The following is an 18,943-nucleotide window of genomic DNA, read 5'->3' on the forward strand; positions in this document are numbered from 1 at the left end:
AGTCGGTTTAGTTAGCAATGGTGGTCCATACCACCACATCCGATCATCTATAATTTGGCTAGGATTTATCCCGCGCGATATGAGATCCGCAGGGTTAAGCTCGGTCGGGACATAGTTCTACGGTAGTCCTCGAGTGAGACGTTGCACCTCCGCCACACGATTGGAGATGAATACCTTCCACTCGTTCGGAGGTGATTTGATCCAGTGTAATACAACGGTGCTGTCAGACCAAAACACCGCAGGGCCTTGAAAGTCCGTAGTTGTACGCAGGTTATGAATCAGCTGGCTGCCAAGAACGGCCGCACATGGTTCCAGCCTTGGAATGGACAATCCGTACAGAGGAGCGACTCGTGACTTGGCAATCAGTAGCTTGCTTTCGATTTTGCCTCCAACATTTGGTCCAACCACATATATACAACTTCCGTAGCCTTTCGACGACGCATCGCAGAAGCAATGCAACTGATAATCTTGGCGACAGTTGGGGACAACGTGACGAGAGACTGTAATCTTCTTTAGTTGCGCTAATTCATCGCGGAATACCTGCCACCACTGTCCATCTTGTTCTGGCAATTCTTCATCCCAAGCGAGTTGCCTTGCCCATAATCCTTGGACGAATATTCTTGCGCTGATAACCACTGGCCCCAAAAGTCCTAGCGGGTCAAAGAGTCTTGACATTTCCGACACCACCGTCCGCTTGGTAACGACCTGCAAGTTCCCCAAATCCGGGACTTGGAAACTGAGCTGATCTGTGCATGGATTCCATATCAGCCCCAATGCTGTTGTTATTGAGCCTCGTCCTATTTCGGTTGGACCAGGGGTTCCGCAGAGTTCCCTAGGTATATGACGCAAAACGTTCGGGTCATTAGCATACCACTTACGTAGAGTAAACCCCCCTCGAGCGAGAAGTTCCTGTAGCTGACGACAGCTTTCTGCAACCTCGTCCAGATCATCTCCTCCAGCAAGGGCATCATCCACATAGAAACACTTCGTGACAATTGGTGCGGCTAGTGGATATCGATCCCCATCGTCCTCAGCGAGCTTGTTCAATACACGGGCGGCTTGATAAGGGGAACAGGTAAGTCCATACGTCACGGTTTTCAGCTGATAAAACTTCAACGGTAGTGACGGATCCGATCGCCACACGACCGTCAAAAATTTGCTACCACGGCGAGCAGAGCTGGTTGAACCGTTGGACCAGTGAAAAGGACTTCGTTCAGCGACAATTGACCATGCGATTTGCTGCTCGCATCGAAAACTACTCTGGTTTTAGTGGTCGTGCTTTCTGGTCGATGTACAGCATGATGCGGGAGACAAAACTGCGGGCCCGCGCCGCGAGAACACTCTTCCATATGCCCCAGTTTTATATATTCCTCCATAAATTGTGTGTACGCCACACGCAGCTCGTTGTCCTTGGCGAAACGTCTCTCCATCATCGAAAATCTGTTCACAGCAGGCTTGTACGAATCCCCTAGGAATGGGACACGAGACTCTTTGAGCGGTAACCGCACCATGTAACGTCCACTGCTATCACGGGTCACCGTGCGAATGAAATGCTCTTCTACCTGTTGCTCCTCCTGCGTAAGTGCACGTCCTACATCGAAATCTTCGACCTCCCACATTCGTTCCAATTGAGCATTGAGGTCTTGATCAACAGCGACGTGGCACACCACCGTCTCAGGCGCATGAGCAGTAGCCTTTCCAGAGACCACGTATCCCAATACAGTTTTCTGTAAAATAGGATATCCATCAGTAAGGGTTAGTCTTTGAGATTCGAGAAGAGTGTAAAATAATTCAGCTCCAACAATGAGATCGACTCCTTGCGAAATATTGAATCTCGGATCAGCCAATGGCAAATGGCGCGGAATGGTCCAGCGAGATATATCCACACTACGACTTGGGAGACTAACGGTTAATTTCGGTAGAACCAAGCAGTCTATCTGTTGCTCAAATCCGCCAAAGCGTGACGAAAGTGCGATCTGTACTTTGTAGTGAACGTTTACGGTAGATTGCCCTATACCACTGACAGGGAGGTTAACTCGAGAGCGTTTGAGGTCTAATTTCTGACAAAGTGACTCGGATACAAAATTCGATTGAGACCCACTGTCTAATAGAGCACGTGCAAAGTGGTACACATTGTTTACGTCTCGAACTCGAACGACGGCTGTCGATAGGAACACAATACTTTCAAAGGTATTATTTGCCTGTGTTAATGATGTAGCTGGCTGCTGGGTGCAGTATGGAATTGGTTCAGATTCGTACGAAACAACCGGCGACGGAGGGAGGGGCGCATCGATCGCGACGAGAGGTGACGAAACGTTTTGCGAAACCGACACAATTGCCTGGGGTAATGTACTTGTGAGCACCACCGGCGGTGCGTTCACGACCGAATAAGAAATGTCCGATTGAGATGTAGTGGTGGGTACAGAACAAATAGCTGTGTACACTTGGGAAGTGCTTGGTGATTGTTCTTCACTCGGTGTTACAACGACTGCTGAAGTCGACAACTGTGCTGGCAGATGTAACATACTGTGGTGCTTCTTCCCACACGTTCTACAAAAACTAGCACGGCAATCCTTAGCCATATGACCACCTCTTAAACAATTAATACACAACCGGTGTTTTTTGACAAAATCAAATCTATTGTTTGCACTTAGCTTGATAAACGCCTTACACTGTACCAACGAGTGGGCTTGTTTACAGCTCAGACATTTCACCACATTTTCGGAGGCAACATGAGAGGAGGTGGTTTTAACCTTTATGGGTTTCACTTGTACGTTGGACGAAGAGCCACTTGCCGTAGAACACTTTTGCAAAGTACGCGATCTTTTTCGTATGAACTCAAGCAAAACGGAATATTGAGGCAATTCTTCTTCTTTGCACTGAGTCTCCCACTCCAGGAGAGACCTTTCGTCGTGCAGGCTGCTTAGGCGCTCCACCAGAAACGAATTCCAATGCGCATCCTCATCTTCGAGCTTGTCAAGGATTCCAACGTGGCGATTAAACTCGTCCGCCAATTCGGACAGAGCAGAAGCAGAGCCCCTTCGCACAGAAGGTACACGGAACAATGCAGACATATGCTGTTTCACCAGATAACCCGTGTTCTCATACCGATCACTTATAATTTTCCATGCGATCGCATAATTGTCCGCGGAGATCGCAATGGACGATATGAGACGAGAAGCGTCACCTTTCAAGCTGTTGCGCAAGTAATGTAGTATTTGCACGGCCGACAATTGCACGTTGGAATGAATTACCGATTTGAACAAATCTCGAAACTCGATCCACTGCTCCGGTTGGCCATCAAATTCCGGCATCTTCAACTCCGGAAGTTTAACCGACACAACTTGATGAACCGGAGGCGCGATCTGTTGTGCTATTTGGGGAACTGGAGTGCCAGGGACAGGATCATTTCGAGGAAGTTTACTCGTTAACGAAGCCTTCAACTCAAAATACAAGTCGTGAAATTCTTGTCGTGATTCCGCAAAGTCTTCTTGTTTGTCTTCAATCGCTTCTATTTCGTCCTGCACGCCTTCAAATGTTTTCCACAGCTCATCGAGGCGAGCGATCCTCAACGACACTTGATTCACTTGAGTTTCTTCGTACTGATCATCGAACTGTTGTATCAGTTTAGCTGATCCGAGAATATTATTCCTCCTTCGCAAAAGCGTTTTGTGATGGAGGGTATTTTTTCGCAGAGTCACTTTCTTCATATCGTGCGCGCACAATGGCCAATAGGCTATTCACCAATAGCGTGGTTTTTTTTTAACAATAGCACAATGTATAAAACCCTCACCTTTTGAGGTTAGCTTTTATCCACCGCCGGAACGACGGGTACTCGAGAATCCTGACTGCCAAGGACAGTTCGACGGTCATCAATGTCCACCAGAGCAAATGAGAAAGGGTGATTAGCGGATTTACCGCAGCGACAATCGATAATTAATTGGTTTCGATCAGGTGGCACTGCACGAGGTATACGCACGTGGTGGTTCACCGGTACCTTTTTTTGGGATTTCCTCCCGGGTTTCGGCACCAAACTGTTTTTCGACTTAATTTCTTACCGGTGAACCCGCGACGAATTTTATTTTCGAACCGACACGGAAAGCCTACGCGACAACCTTTATTCGACCGACCAGAATAGATGTTGGAAGGTTTCGGATTGTAGACAAAAACGCGGTATCGTCTACTGCTTGCGAGTGCTATAATTCAACTGAGTAATAATACAATGTGATATGTGTAATTGTAAGTAAGAAAGGGTGAGTAAGTGAGGAACGCAAATTCGCCTACCCACAGTTATTGGGTGCTATATTATAAGTTTATATAAATTTAGAGAAAATGATATTAACAGTAACAAAAATGAATATTCCTCATCATTCAGCTCCAAACAGATGCCAAATTGATTTATCGACGGCCTTGTTGTGATTCTTCTGACTCTGTAAGGTAAATACATATAAGTACGTTTGGTGTTTACTTTGACACGGCTCAATGCATTAGCTTGGCCGAACCGTGGGTATTTTTTATGTTTACAAATTGTAGACGAAAAAGATGGGTCAATAATGTTAGAGATACAGAGTGGTAGAGTAATTATGCCTATTAAATCGAACATATTGTTGATAATCTAGGTGCATTTCCAAAATAATAAAGCAATAAATTCTTTAAAAAAATTGCCGATTCTTGAAATAAGTCTTCATGACCGTATAACAGTATATCGCATTGTAGCTGATCTCTTGTTTTGCGGCAGCTTATTTTTTGCTTATATGACCAATTTTGGGGTTTGTAATCAACTAATTCTCAACGGTGTAAACTTGTTGTATTCAAGTTCTTTCAAGTACTAGCCATCGAGTTAATTCTAAGCGCAATCCCAAGTAACCATAAGCATTAAGCCATTGCACTATATTGGCTATACATTTGCACTAATGTTGCATTGAAACTCCATTACAGCATTAACAACGCAATAAAGCTCTTTATTAGCATCAATAATGCATAACTGCACAGCCGACATATAGCATTATAGCTTGCTCTATATGCGTATATAAAGCTGATATAACGCGTACATGCTTCAAGGATCTTTAAAGCATGTAAGCTTTACAAGTGCATTTAATGCCATTATAGAGCATATAAAAAGCTGATATAATGCTATTGTAATGCTGTGGGTTTATTTGTTATGCAACTCTTCTTGAAGATTATATTCGGCATATTTCATTTCAATCGAACATATGCAATATAGTCCAGGAAGCAAACGCAGCGCACTTACCGTGAAGGACGAAGCAAGTTACCTCAGTTCGAGACTTACTAAAGGTAATTTTCGTAAACATTCATATCATGTGAGAACGAAAACCCATTAAGGATATTCATTACAATGCATTAGAACAGAGTCAATTACGGTTTTAAACAGAATATTTTATTTTAAAATTTTTCCTTTTTGCTCATCATACCGAAAGGAAACATAAGAAATGGTTTTAAAACCATGGCGGACAATGACAACCAACTGAAGCATTAGTACTGCAGAAACGAGCTGTCAATCTCCGCACAGTAATAGCACTATATTTCGCCTTTTCTGGCATAATATCAGCATTAAATAAGTATTTAGGGCTTCACGGCTTTTTAGGACAGTTTTATATGTAGATCTAAAGCAGATATTAGGCTACGTTATAATGCTTATTGGTTACTTGGGAACTCAATTCCACTCGCGTTAAGTGCTAGTCCATAGCGACATTGGGTAACGCACAGCTTTCATACTGTTTTTTGTCTGCAGCTGAAGTCATTTGTCTGCTCCGCTCACTGACAGACAGAATTATTAAGCAACTAAATAAAGTTGTGAAGACCGCTCCGGGGTCAAATTATCAGATAGTCCCATGACGATTGTTAACAATCTCTGTGGCAAACCCAAGAATTTTGACATCCATATTGCAAGGATGCTTTGAAATTTACAAATAGTATTTCAAAGCTGGGACACACCTCCAGGACCGGTTGTCCGGAAACAAGATCTCATACGATTCCTTGTAGCAGATTTAAAAAAGTAGATGACTTCCTGATTCCAAACTATCTACAAATATTTGAATAAGTTTAAAATTATAATAGTAATGACCATTACCCTGTCAGTCTGCTAAGCGGTAGAAACGACCAAAACGTTCCCCTCAGGCCCATTTACTACATCTTCAATTTTATCTCACTAAAATTTATGCCTAGTGATGTACTATGATGTCACCAAGTTTCAGGTTCTTGTTATGGAAAGCAAATTGTAATTTTAAATGAAAACGGGAAAGGTACTCGCGTACTATGTCGTTACCTAACGGTTAAACACTCAACTTCGCTTAAAAATTCAACGTTTTCGATATGGGTTTCCGTATATAACAGAACTGTATGAAGATGACTTTCGCAAGCTCCAGTTTCAATATCACCTTCCTCTAACAGACGGGCGGATACGACAATATTTAAAATCAACAAATCGTCCCAGGTAACCAATAAGCAAGCTGAATGCGTCTTAACGGCTACTTGATAAGCACTTAAGTCGTTTTAAATGCTATTTAAAAGTCGCTTTTGACAAAATATACGGCTACATTACTGCTGTGCTATGAAAATGCTTTTTTACTACTGTTGTGCATTCAGAATGCTGCTTACTGGCAAGAAGTTTTTAAACAGTTTTTCAAATGCTGATTAACAACAGTTATGCATAACGAATGCCAGCATACTGCAAGAAGCATCCGGAATGCAAATTTTACGCTACTTTACTGCATACACTAATGCTTGTTGGTTACCTGGGGTGTATTTAAGCGAAGTTCGCCTCCCTTTTGCTGCGAAGCTTCACTCATCTCACAACGTGCTGCTATTGCCAGATTGCATTAAAAATCGCTTTATTTATTTATTTGTTTGTATTTATTATATTCCAAGATGGAATTTCCAACTGACCTTTTCACTGCCGCATAATTGTCTTATGTATAGAGGGAATCTCATAGAACATGGGACGAATACGATCTCAACGGCAGTTTAGAAAGTACTTAAAAATCAGCGAAATTAAATGCATTTATTTCCATCAAAATAGAAATTCATAATGTATTTTGCGTTGCGTGCAATGTTGTTTGCGTTGCGTGTAAGACGTCAAAACCCTACAGAAAAACTAGCCCTACATTTAACAAAACGTCGATCAGCGTAGGACGTTTGTTAAACAAACTTTTCTGCGAGGGAGTGCAAAGCTGATGCAAAAATGGAAATTAAATGCATTTTTTCTAATTTGATGCAAATTTGTTATACCTTCTTAGAGTGATCTGCCCCTAGGTTGGCGTCCTAGACGTCAAATAAGTCAATGGATTAGTCAATGATTTAGTCTGAATTTGTATGCGCGTGAAGCAATCGAGAAAGAAGAAAAATTTTGATTTAAAATAGCGTTCAGAATCATATTCAAAAATAAAATTATACTTTTGACTGCAAATAGTATTAATTATGAAAATTTGTCAAAAGTTGTTGTTAGGAAAACTTTTTTATTTAAAGCTTCTCCATCATCCAAATACACTGAAAAAGCTTCTTTTATGTCTGTAAGACGATAAACATGAGACTTTTGCCAATTTATGATGGGGTAAGGCGAATAACTTTTAAAAAGGAAATAATTACAAGAATTAATTGTTCTTGTTGGAGCAAAATTCCAAATATCTCGAAAACTGTCGCATTTTGGAAGATATTTGTTAAATGCATTTTGATTTAAAATGATACTTAGAATTATATTCTGTAATAAAATTACAGTTTTGTATGTCAATTAGTATGAAATTTAAAACATGCATAAAGTGATTGTTAGATAAACTTTTTTTTCTGATAATTTCTCCATCATGGAATTAAATTCACAATATTTCTTTTCTACTTAGGTTTTTGTTGACAAAATATAAAACATTAGAAAAAATGTTTTTTTGCAATTTGAACTTTTATCATAATTTTTTGTTTTTGTGAAAAATTATACATTTTTTTTCAGTGTATATTTTTTTTGTGCAGAAGTATTCATTCCCTGTAACTTGTTTTTAGATAGTTTTACCACAGACTAACAGACATAACACTATGAGGGAATTCCCTCAAAAAACATCGATCCGACAATTTTCCCAGAACACTAGCTCCATCTTTTATTCACAGTCCCAATCACTTATTTACTGGTGGGTTACCCCTCAGGTTTGGGAACAATTTTTCACTAGTGGTCTATCCCCCATATGCTTGTTCATGTCAGTGGCGCCATAATTTCAAATGTGGCCACAGTCCCAACTACAAATATATTTAAAATGACCGTTAAAGCGGGCGAAGCTTTGTTTTTGAGTGTTATGTCTGTTAGCCTGTGGTTTTACTATATAAAATAGTGTAATCGAACAAAAAAATTGAAATTATTGCACCTAGAAATGTCTACGCCCTTTGCCCTTGTATTAGAATACTGCAATTAACCGAGAAAACATGGAGATGCATAAACGGAACACAAATGTAAAGTTTCGTTCGAATCGACGAAACTTTACATTTGTGTTTTGCGATCTGCCGGTTTCTAATGGAATCCCTCTTTAGTCGGTGATGCAAAATAGAACAGCCCATATAGATCACATCAGCGTTGCGAACAGCTTAAGCTTTTCATAGAAAAAATGTTTGAAATCCCGTGCTTAAAAATATTAATAAAATGCATTCTTGTTTACACGCAACCATAAAATAACCTACTGAATAAGTTCTTCTAACTTAAATTTAGGTACTTTATTGCTGTGCGCCGCTTTCGCACTTATTACCCAACAAACATTTCGTGGTTTTTTAAACGTTTTAACAGTTGCTTTATTCAGCTCTAGCTGAACATTGGACGTATACGTGTAATCAAATATCGTTTATTCTACCCTTAAACATCCGGGATTGGGAGAATTTATTCAGCTTGTCTGATTAAGACACATTAAAGAACAATTCTTCAGCATGTATACACTGAAAAAAATCCAAACGTTAATTCTATTTGCTTCAAACCGCTTAAAATTCATATGAAGAAGCAATTCTATTGTTATCACGCGCACACATACCTTCTATGTGTCAACTGTATTAACTATGTATGCACACACATAAGTTATATGTGCATATTGTTATAGAATAGGGTTTTATCCCTCTCGTAGGTTGACGGGTTTGACGGTATCGCAAACATCTTCAAGCATATTTGAGCAAACACCTGCTTTAAGATGGTCATTGTGTTATGTATGTGGGAAGTTTCTTTACGGGAGTAATACGCGCGAGAAACTCGTAATTTTAATCATACTTTTAATTACTTATTCGTTTAAGCGACACAAGAAGTGACCGTTAAACAGCGCACGATTTTTGTTTATTTATAAGGAATGACCAAGGTTAATATACTACACTCCTCCTCCTTTTTAAATACTGCTTCATGGAGAGAACCGTCGAGGTGGACGACGCTCTCTCGTCGATCTGCGCATTACAGATGGAAGGACGCCTTCGCTATGACTAATCAGACTGCTGTTTGCTGGTTGAGAATGTAGCTCTGGAGGTAACGGAGCAGATGGGGATCTGCTTCGGGGTGGTAGCCTGGTGACAGTTTCACCTGTCTCATAAAAGTGTAGCTGTCTTTGTTCATCTCCATCAATTGACTTTTCAATGGATGGCGATCTAACTAAGGTATCGATCTCAGGCTTCGATCGTATTTGATCAACGTGACGCTTGAACTTTCTGCCTTGGAACTCAATCTCGTAGTGCAGATCTCCTTGTCGGACTGTGATTATTCCAGGAACCCACTTATCCATCCGGGGGTTTCCGGAGAGAAAATAGACTTGTTGACCCGGGTTAAATTCACGGAAGGAAGGCACAAAGGTTGCTTGTTACTTCTGAAGCATCTTGCTACTGAGGGTTTCTGGTCTGACCAAGTCCAAACGCGTTCGAATATTTCGTCCTAGAAATAATTTGGCTGGTGATTCGCTGGTTGTTATGTGCGGTGTTAGGCGGTATTGCCGAAGAAACACGTTAAGGTTCTGCTGGAGCGAGTTAGTGGTGGTTCCCATCGCCTTTAGAGCATCCTTCACAGTCTGCACGTATCGTTCAGCCTGACCGTTGGTAGCTGGGTGATACGGCGCTGACAATTTGTGATACTTTACTCCTGATTGTTGTAAAAATTCTCTAAATTCAGCTGCGGTAAACTGAGGACCATTGTCGGAAACAACGGTTACCGGTGTCCCATACGATGCGAACAGCTCATCGAGTATTTTGATTGTAGCTTCTGCTGTTGTTGAATGTGTAACCTTGACCTCGAACCACTTACTGTAAGCGTCGACTACAACCAGCAACATAGCGCCTGCCACTGGACCTGCGTAGTCCACATGGACACGCTCCCATGGAACTTGCGGATATTCCCAATGGTGTTTGTTGAACTTTGGTGGTGCGTGAGCTTGTTGTGCACATTCGGTACAACACTTCGCAGTGCGTTCTATGTCCGAGTCTATACCAGGCCAGTAGACAAATGAACGGGCCAAACTTTTCATTTTGACTATTCCGATATGTGCTGTGTGGAGGTCATTTCAAATCGGTTGACGAAGAGTTGGTGGTATGACCACACGATGTTCGTAGAGCAGACAGTTTGCAGCCAGTGTGTAGTTTACCTCTGGAGCCTTGTAACCAACACCACTTAGGTTTCGGCCCGATTCCAGATTCTGAAAAATTCTTCCTAAGTGAGAATCCTTGCGAGTCTCGCGAGCAATGTGTTCAGCACGTACCGGTAACTGTTGGATTTGATGCAATGCAAACCAATCAAACTCATCTCGTTCCTCTCCTTCGCGTAAAAACAGTTTGTTAACGTCATTGCGTGTATCTGTTCCAGGTATGCGAGAGCAGTAATCTGCGTTCGCGTTTTCTTTAGTAGGCTTAAACTCAACAGTGAAATTGAAGTGGGACAGGTAGTCTGCATAATTCGCCATGTGGCTGATACATAATGTTGGAAGCGACTTGTGTGGGTGAAGAATCTGTGTAAGTGGTTTGTGATCCGTAACCAAAACAAATTTCCGAGCGTATAAGTAGTGAAAAAATTTCTTAACGGCCCAGACAATCGCGAGGGCCTCTTTGTCAATTTGAGGATACCGCTGCTCTGTAGCTGACATTGTGCAACTGGCATATGCAATCGGACGCTCTAAACCATTGCCAAGCCTGTGCGATAGTACGGCTCCCAAGCCCGCCTTGCTCGCATCTGTAGCCAAAACTAGAGGAAGTGTAGGATCATATGTCATTAGTACTTGTGATGATATTAATGCTGCTTTTATATCCTCATACGCCCTCTCTGCTTCAGGTGACCATTCGAACGTTTTAGATGCAATCATGTCTCGTAACGACCGTGATCTTGTCGAAAGGTTTGGAATAAAGGCACTGTAGTACGTCGCTTTTCCCAAAAACAGCTGTAACTCATCGGTAGTTGTGGGACGAGGAGCACCGCGGACAGCTTCTATGTGATCATCTGACTTGTGCAATCCATGGCTGTCTATTTTGTAACCCAAACAATCGAGAACACGAGTGGCGAATACACATTTGGTTCTATTGAGGCGAAGACCATGGCTGTTCAATCGTTCAAATGTAGCAGCCAAAGCGGACAATAGGTTGTTGAACCCCTCGGCGAAGACGATGATATCATCGAAGAAGTTGATTACGTTTGGCAACCCAAGAAGAACTGTTTCCATTCGACGTTGCCAAATCGCGGGAATATTTGCAGCTCCATACACTGCTCTGGTGGGACGAATGAGACCATGTGTTGGTGTATTCAGCGTGAGGACCTTACGAAACTCCTCGTCAATCGGTAGATGAGTATACGCATCTGTGATATCCAAGTGACAAAACAAATTAGCACCTTTCATTTGGTTAAATATCATTTCAATTTTCGGTATAGGATGTTCATCGATGATCATCCTTGGGTTGACCGTCGGTTTATAGTTACCAGTAATGCGTAAACTCCCATTTTTCTTAACGACAATGTGTGTGGGGGAAGCCCACTCTGAATAATCAACTCTCTCATAGAAACCTGATGTTATTTTTTTATCGATTTCCTGTGCATATTGACTACTTAAAGCGAACGGCACATCGCGAGCTCTTGCGAAAATCGGTGATGTTCCCGGCTTAAGATGAACACTTGCCGGAGGACCCGCTAACTCACCCGGACTGCTACTGAAGACGTTGTCATAATCCGCTAACAACTGCGAGAGACGTAATTCCTGGTCATGAGACATTTTCGTTTCACCAGTGCTTAGGTTTAGGACTGGATTTACAGTTGAAAAGAGCCGATTTAAATCTATCTCATCGATGAAATGCGAAATCCATTCCCGTCCAAAAATTGTGTCCGAATCTCCTGCTACAACATACAACGAAAGTCTATGCATGGTGGACCCGACAGTGACATTTACTGGGACCCGACCGAGACATTGAATGGGATGCCCGGTGTAACTTGAAAACTGCCTATCCGTTCGTTCTAGCGTAAAGCTCGGTTTTATTGCCCGCAGTGTGGTTTCGCTAACTATTCCACAGGGGGCTCCCGTATCCAGCTCCATTGCCAGATTGAATCCGTCAATCTTAACATTGATTATCTGCTTACCTGGTGCGCCGATATCATGAACTTTACCTAGCGATTGTACCATGTCAATATCCGCAGCCGGAAGATTTTCTTCCACCTTGTCGGTGGATTGATCCTGTTGTGGTTTTATCGACTTACATACTTTTGCGATGTGGCCTCGTTTTGCGCAGATGAAGCATTTTGCGTCATGGAATTGGCATTGATTCCGCTGATGTTGACCTCCGCAACCATTGCAGCTATAACGCTCCCTGGTTTGTTTACATTGTTGCTGCGTTTCTCTTGCCCATCGAGGCGATTGATGTCGAAGCAAATCACGATTACCTTTTCTTGTTCTTGGAGTCTCGTAACCCAACTTGTTTGTTGACTCGGGTACAAGTGAATTAGCAGCTCTCACGTCCCTTGCGGTATTTCGGGTTGCTTCCAACGTATTTGCGATGTCAAAAGCTGCATCAAACGTCGCCGGACTCCGTGCAATAATTTCATCACACATTCCTCTGGATTCTAATCCATGTAACAGCTGTTCGATCAGCATTCGATCGAGAAAGTCGCCGTATTCGCAACTGACGGCACCGTGCTTCAGACGGAGAGCGAACTGAGCGATCGATTCATTATTTTCTTGCATGTTTCTGAATTTAATACTCTCCACAAACTTATTTTTTGGTCGGTCGAAATGACGAATTAACCTGTCCCGAAGTTCGTTGTATGCTACTTGTGCTGGATCATTCGGACTAACCAAAACTTTCAAAACGTTGTTAAGCTCGGCTCCCATATGTACGCGAGCGTAGTTTCCGTACTGTACTTTACACCGGGACTAGTGACCTTTTCACACTTTAACCGTGTTTAGTATCCAGATCCCACTTCTGGCACCAAAATGTCATGTATGTGGGAAGTTTCTTTACGGGAGTAATACGCGCGAGAAACTCGTAATTTTAATCATACTTTTAATTACTTATTCGTTTAAGCGACACAAGAAGTGACCGTTAAACAGCGCGCGATTTTTGTTTATTTATAAGGAATGACCAAGGTTAATATACTACACACTGCATTACGCCTCGATAGTGGTGCATCGAGGAGACCGAGAGGGCTTATGGGCCTTTTTCATGTTTTGTGTTTTTTCATACTCTGCACCAGCCCAAACTAACAGTCAGCTAAGAACCTGTGCACACTGGCGTGGACGATTGGCGGGTCGCCGTGGATTGACTTTTTCTGTGGGCTGTGTTTGCAGACATTGTTCAACAGCTTAACGGCAGTCTTTGTGAGCACGGCCCGCAGTGGAAGTCATTGTGTGTCGATTTATCGGTCGACCTCGTCAACGTGCACAGGCGCATTAAAAAAATAACAGTAGAACCCTATTAGTTGTGTTGTGTTGTAATAATTTTAGTTTTTGGTACTAGTGTACAATTGTGTGCTAGTCGTGTGTCTATTTGTGTATGTGGGCGTCTGAGTATTTGTGACATATGGACCAGGGAATGGATGCAGAACTGGCTTATATGATGGAATAGTGGGTGATCCTTCTTGGGATTCGTTGGTCACTTTTTACTGGTGTTCAATTCGTGCATTTGATTCGATTTATTCGGATTGGATAAATGAAGGTACGATTAATTTACCGACGCACGTCAATCATCCATCCCCGTCCAGCATAGTATGAGAAACTTCTAACGGAATGCAATTGTCGTTAATGGTAAATATATAACATTTTCGGACATTTGGACGATTCCAAGTAGTTTAATTGCATGGTACATGTTTGTGGTTCAATTAATATTCAATAGCAGTACTAACTCTACGCTTTATTTCATTTTATTTTATTTAGTTTCGGTCTCATGCGTCATATTCCTCTGATGACTTCTCCGAGTTAATTTAACATAAAAGGGTAACATTGCTGTCAACAATGACTATTCGCTGCCATCAGACGTCGCCAGGTTTTAGAAAAATTGAGATGTACTTTCATACTCAATTGAATCAGATAAGTAGGAACGAACAACAAACTGCAAGTAGAATATTACACATGTCTTATTTTAACATCATGCATATTTGTATTAACATATTATTTACAGAGTTTTAGGCATTTTTCAATGCAAGGCTAGCGACCTCAAAAAAAAAATATAAGAAATCCGCTTCAAGATGTTGATTACAATATGCCTCGATAGTGGTGTATCGAGGAGGCCGGGAGGGCTGATATGAGCCTTTTTTTCTGTTCTATACCTTTCCTCTATTTACCCTCTCATAGCCGACAAACAACCAGTAACAAATAGATAATTGAGAAAGGATGTGCTATGTGTGGTGGTGGGCTATTCACGTATTGGTAGAGTTTGAAGTACTAATGTATGTCTTTCATGTGATGATCATGAATTCAGCTATATCCTGTACCTATCTAATCTATTACGTCTCTCATATGTTGTCCTTTATTTCTTCTTTTCGAGTCCTATACTGCCATTCTACACCCGCCTTCAGCTGGGTCAGCAAAGATGGTGATAATGAACGTCTTAACACTCACACATTCTCAAACGCGGTCTCAAGCGGGAACCTACAAAAATGCCCTCGCGCGCGATTACAAATCGATCACGTCCGGAAGTCTATCCTTGATCCTAGAAGCCTAGGTCCATGCCTTCAGCTGGACCAATTAAGAAAATACGCTCATACCTATTAGACAACACGTCTCATGGCGACATGACCGGGAACCCTATCGATATAAACGATCCCACTCTCTGCCAGAATTCTAACCGCGCACATAAAATTTAATATCAGACTCACGGTTCGCGCGACCATTCAAAAACACACGTTAAAAAATCACGTTAGCGCATAAACGGTAAAGCCCCTCGCGATTTTCCAAGCAACCTACGCCCACGAACTCGCAAACATGATTACACCTCGGTGATAAGGTGAAAATCTCAGCACTCATAAACTTACCAACGCGATCTCAAGCGTCAACCTACAAACTCCCGCGCTCGCGCCATCATGAATCGGGATCGTCCGGAAGTCTCTATCCTCGGTACCAACAATATAGGCCTTGTTAATTATTAAAACAAATAATAAAATTTAAAAATAACTCCCATATCCACTAGACAAAACGTTCCATGGCGACATGACCGGAAACTCTAGTGATATGGGGTAACTATCTCCCTGTCAGAATGTGATCCGTACACCGAAAACTAAAGATCACAATGACGGTCCGCGAGTGGCCACAGGGTTTCAAAATCGAATTTATACACGCGAAGTCACATACACGCGAGTACACGCGACAAACACGTCAACATACGAACGTTTAAGCCCTTCGCGATCATCTACGTACACCTATGCCCGCGATCGCGTAAACTTGATAACACTCCGGCAATTGTGTAAACGTTTTAGTACTTACGAAGTTACAAACGCGGTCTCAAACGCGAACCCGCAAACGCGCGCGGTCATGAATCGGTCACGTTTGGAAATGTTTAGCCTTCATTCTAGCAATTTAGGTCCATACATTCAGTTGGACCAATAAAAAAAAAAATAAAGCTCATATCCACTAGACCACGCGTTCTACGGCGACATGATTGGGAACTCTAATGATATGGAAGAACCCACTTTCTTCTGGAATCTGAACCGTACACAAAAAAATTAAGTATCAGATTCACGGCCCGCGCGCGATCATTCTGGAACACACGCGAATGTGCGAAAGGCACACGGTTATGAAATAGAATTTATACACGCGAAGTTACATACACGTTAGCACACGCGACATACAAACGCACACGCGATCGAGCACGTTAACGTACAAATGTTCGAGCCCTTCGCGATGATACACGCGATCGCGAGTCCCTGCGCCCGCACATATCTGAACCGTACAATGAATATCACATTCAGAATCACGGCCCGCTACAATTGGCCTAATGCAGTGTTTTATTGGGCGACATTGCCTGTCTCTTCTGCAAATTGTAGTATGTGATTCTGACGGGGAGCCCTTCCGAGAACCTAGCTCTACAGCTCCAGTAGGACAACTCTCGAAAAAAAATATTGTTATAGAATAGGGTTTTATGTGCCTAATAGTTATGAAATGTGAATGTAAGATTAATATTTCTTGTAAATACACGTATAAGGTTTATGTACCAGCAAATAGTGTTTATATGCCTCCTTTAATTGCAAAAATCTATGTGTAAAATCAATAGGCATAACGTTTACTTTTTTTGAGTGTAGAGCCTGAAGAAAGCCACAGTTCAGTTTCATCAACAAACCTTTTCGTTACCGCTATTCAGCTGAGAAAATTATCATAGAAAAATTATTAAAAAACACATTTATTTCAAGTTACACACGCTATCAATCTCTTTGGAAGCCATATACTTTTATTAGTGTTATTTTACAATTAGAGAAAAATTGTATTACCTTGTTGGAAGTCATATCACGTATCTGGATTCGAACCAGCAACCAGTTGAATACTAAGCACTTACCTTACTGTCTGCACTAGGGCATCGCAAAATTTTTTTGACATTAAAAATGTCTTACTCCACTATCTGGGGCTAGGTGTCATTCTAAAATCTAAACTATCTCCCATGTAACGAAACTATGTAAGGTTTGCACGCTTATAACTCCGATATTACTAGATGGATTTTAATCATTCATACACCAACCGATTCAGAAACACCTAACTTAAATATTGGTAATAATTTAATATCTCCCCAATAAAAGTAGACTTTTGGAAATTGGTAAAATTAAAAAGTTCACGAAAAACGGGAAAATTACCATTCGTGAGGCAGATTTCTCAGACACAGCCGTCAAAAGAGGGCAGCTTAGTGACTCAATGAAAGACGAAAAGTCATAAATAGAAGCGACGCATGTCCGTTTAAATCAGTTGTTGCTCTTGTCTCATACGAACAACATCGTCTCCGGGCGATGCAATAAGCGCTATCGATTTTCGGCAACGTTGGCATTTGCACACACTCGCACCTATGTGACTAAACCATATACGGTTAGTTTATAAATAGAGGTGACGCGTACCCGTTTGAATCAGTTTTTGTTCTTATGTCGAACGGGTAAGATCATGGCTGCAGCGTGTGGGCAGTACAATAAGCGGTAGACGCTATGCATTTTCGGCAGCGGTGGCCGTGTGCGGATTTTTCGGGTACCAGCACGGTGTCACAGAATGATTTGCAAAGTGGGTGGGTGGGGTGGTTTGGATTTAATTCAATACGGTGTGTGCTGCTTAAGAGTGTTGCGTTTGAATAAAATATATTTATTTTTATGCACGCGTGTGCGTTGTAACTTGTTAATCCATGTTTACGGCGCATTGTAGCTGCCTAGGGTAAAGGCCTATTGGTTTTCATATGTTTTCATATTTTGGTTATATGTTTTTTATCAGTAAGGCATCTGACAACGTGCTTCTGTAGTTATTACACTGTTCAGCAGCGTAGTATTTTATATAGGGGAGTACACTCAGGTTTTATTACGCGGTATTTTTTACGCGAATTTTGAAATTTCCGCGGTTTTCATTTACGCGTTTTTTTGAAATTTAGGCGGCTTTCATTTGCACGGCCTGTATCCCCTGCGTAAAAAAACCTGAGTGTAATTGCATCGGAAACAATCACATTCCCAGCAGAACTTTTTGTTTTCTAATTTCAAACACTTTTGTTTCGTACTATACACAACGGAAAATTTTAAAACAGAACTTACCGTCCCAGCAGCAGTTTAGGCGGGTGTTCTTTTTCGATTCAAATTCAAGCCATGTCTTAATCGTTACTGGACTTAAAATTGTTTTCCCAGTTTATCCAGTCAGAGTATCTGTCCTGCCCTATGTATTTAAAACACAGTTCTAATTGCGTTTTAAAGTATACAACAAATAGAACGGTTGGGTATACTAATTTAAATTTTAAAATATATCTGTTTGAAATTATGCAACAAACCGCTGTACTGAAGATATAATTATGTCAGTCCTATTACCACATAAAACACCTATATAACATAAAACGCTGCAGAATTGGTTTAATAATACAATGTTTACACTACAGAGTTATAACACGTTTTAATAATTAGCAACAAGAGAAAATGTCACCAAGATAGCATAAAACCCGTTTTAACTGGTAGTGCGAACGTTGCATAACAATGTAATTTATCAAATAATTTCATTTTTTTCACCACTAATCGATCAAGAAATACTTAACCTTAAGATTGTTTACTTAAGTTCATTAATACATTATTGAAAATTTAAATGGAAAATGAAATTTCATATTTCATGAAGAATCTATATATTTCCGTTGCTGGGCGTGGGCTTCCTCGTCACGGTTCTAAATATGGAACTTTTCTTTTAAATATATTTTCTGGACAGACCAGCCTATTTTTACTAGATGGATTAGCCAAATAATGCCAATCACCTAGTGAGATACTTGATTAATTAATAGATTACCGTTAAAAGACCTTCAATAAATTATGTTTTAA

At 41.3% G+C, this 18,943-nt stretch overlaps 1 protein-coding gene across 1 annotated transcript; it reads right to left on the minus strand.

Annotated features, from left to right (window-relative positions):
- Positions 1 to 9,818: 9,818 nt before the first annotated feature.
- LOC131675921 (uncharacterized protein K02A2.6-like) lies at positions 9,819 to 10,475 on the minus strand. The gene has a single exon (XM_058955050.1). The coding sequence runs from the start codon at positions 10,473 to 10,475 to the stop codon at positions 9,819 to 9,821; it is 657 nt and encodes a 218-aa protein (XP_058811033.1).
- Between the last annotated feature and the right edge of the window lie 8,468 nt (positions 10,476 to 18,943).

This window comes from Topomyia yanbarensis, chromosome 1 (genome assembly GCF_030247195.1).
Source record: "Topomyia yanbarensis strain Yona2022 chromosome 1, ASM3024719v1, whole genome shotgun sequence".
NCBI classification, from domain to species: Eukaryota; Metazoa; Arthropoda; class Insecta; order Diptera; family Culicidae; genus Topomyia; species Topomyia yanbarensis.

Bases quoted from the DNA above. Each gene is read 5' to 3' on its own strand.
- LOC131675921 (XM_058955050.1), bottom strand. From the start codon at position 10,475: ATGAAAAGTTTGGCCCGTTCATTTGTCTACTGGCCTGGTATAGACTCG.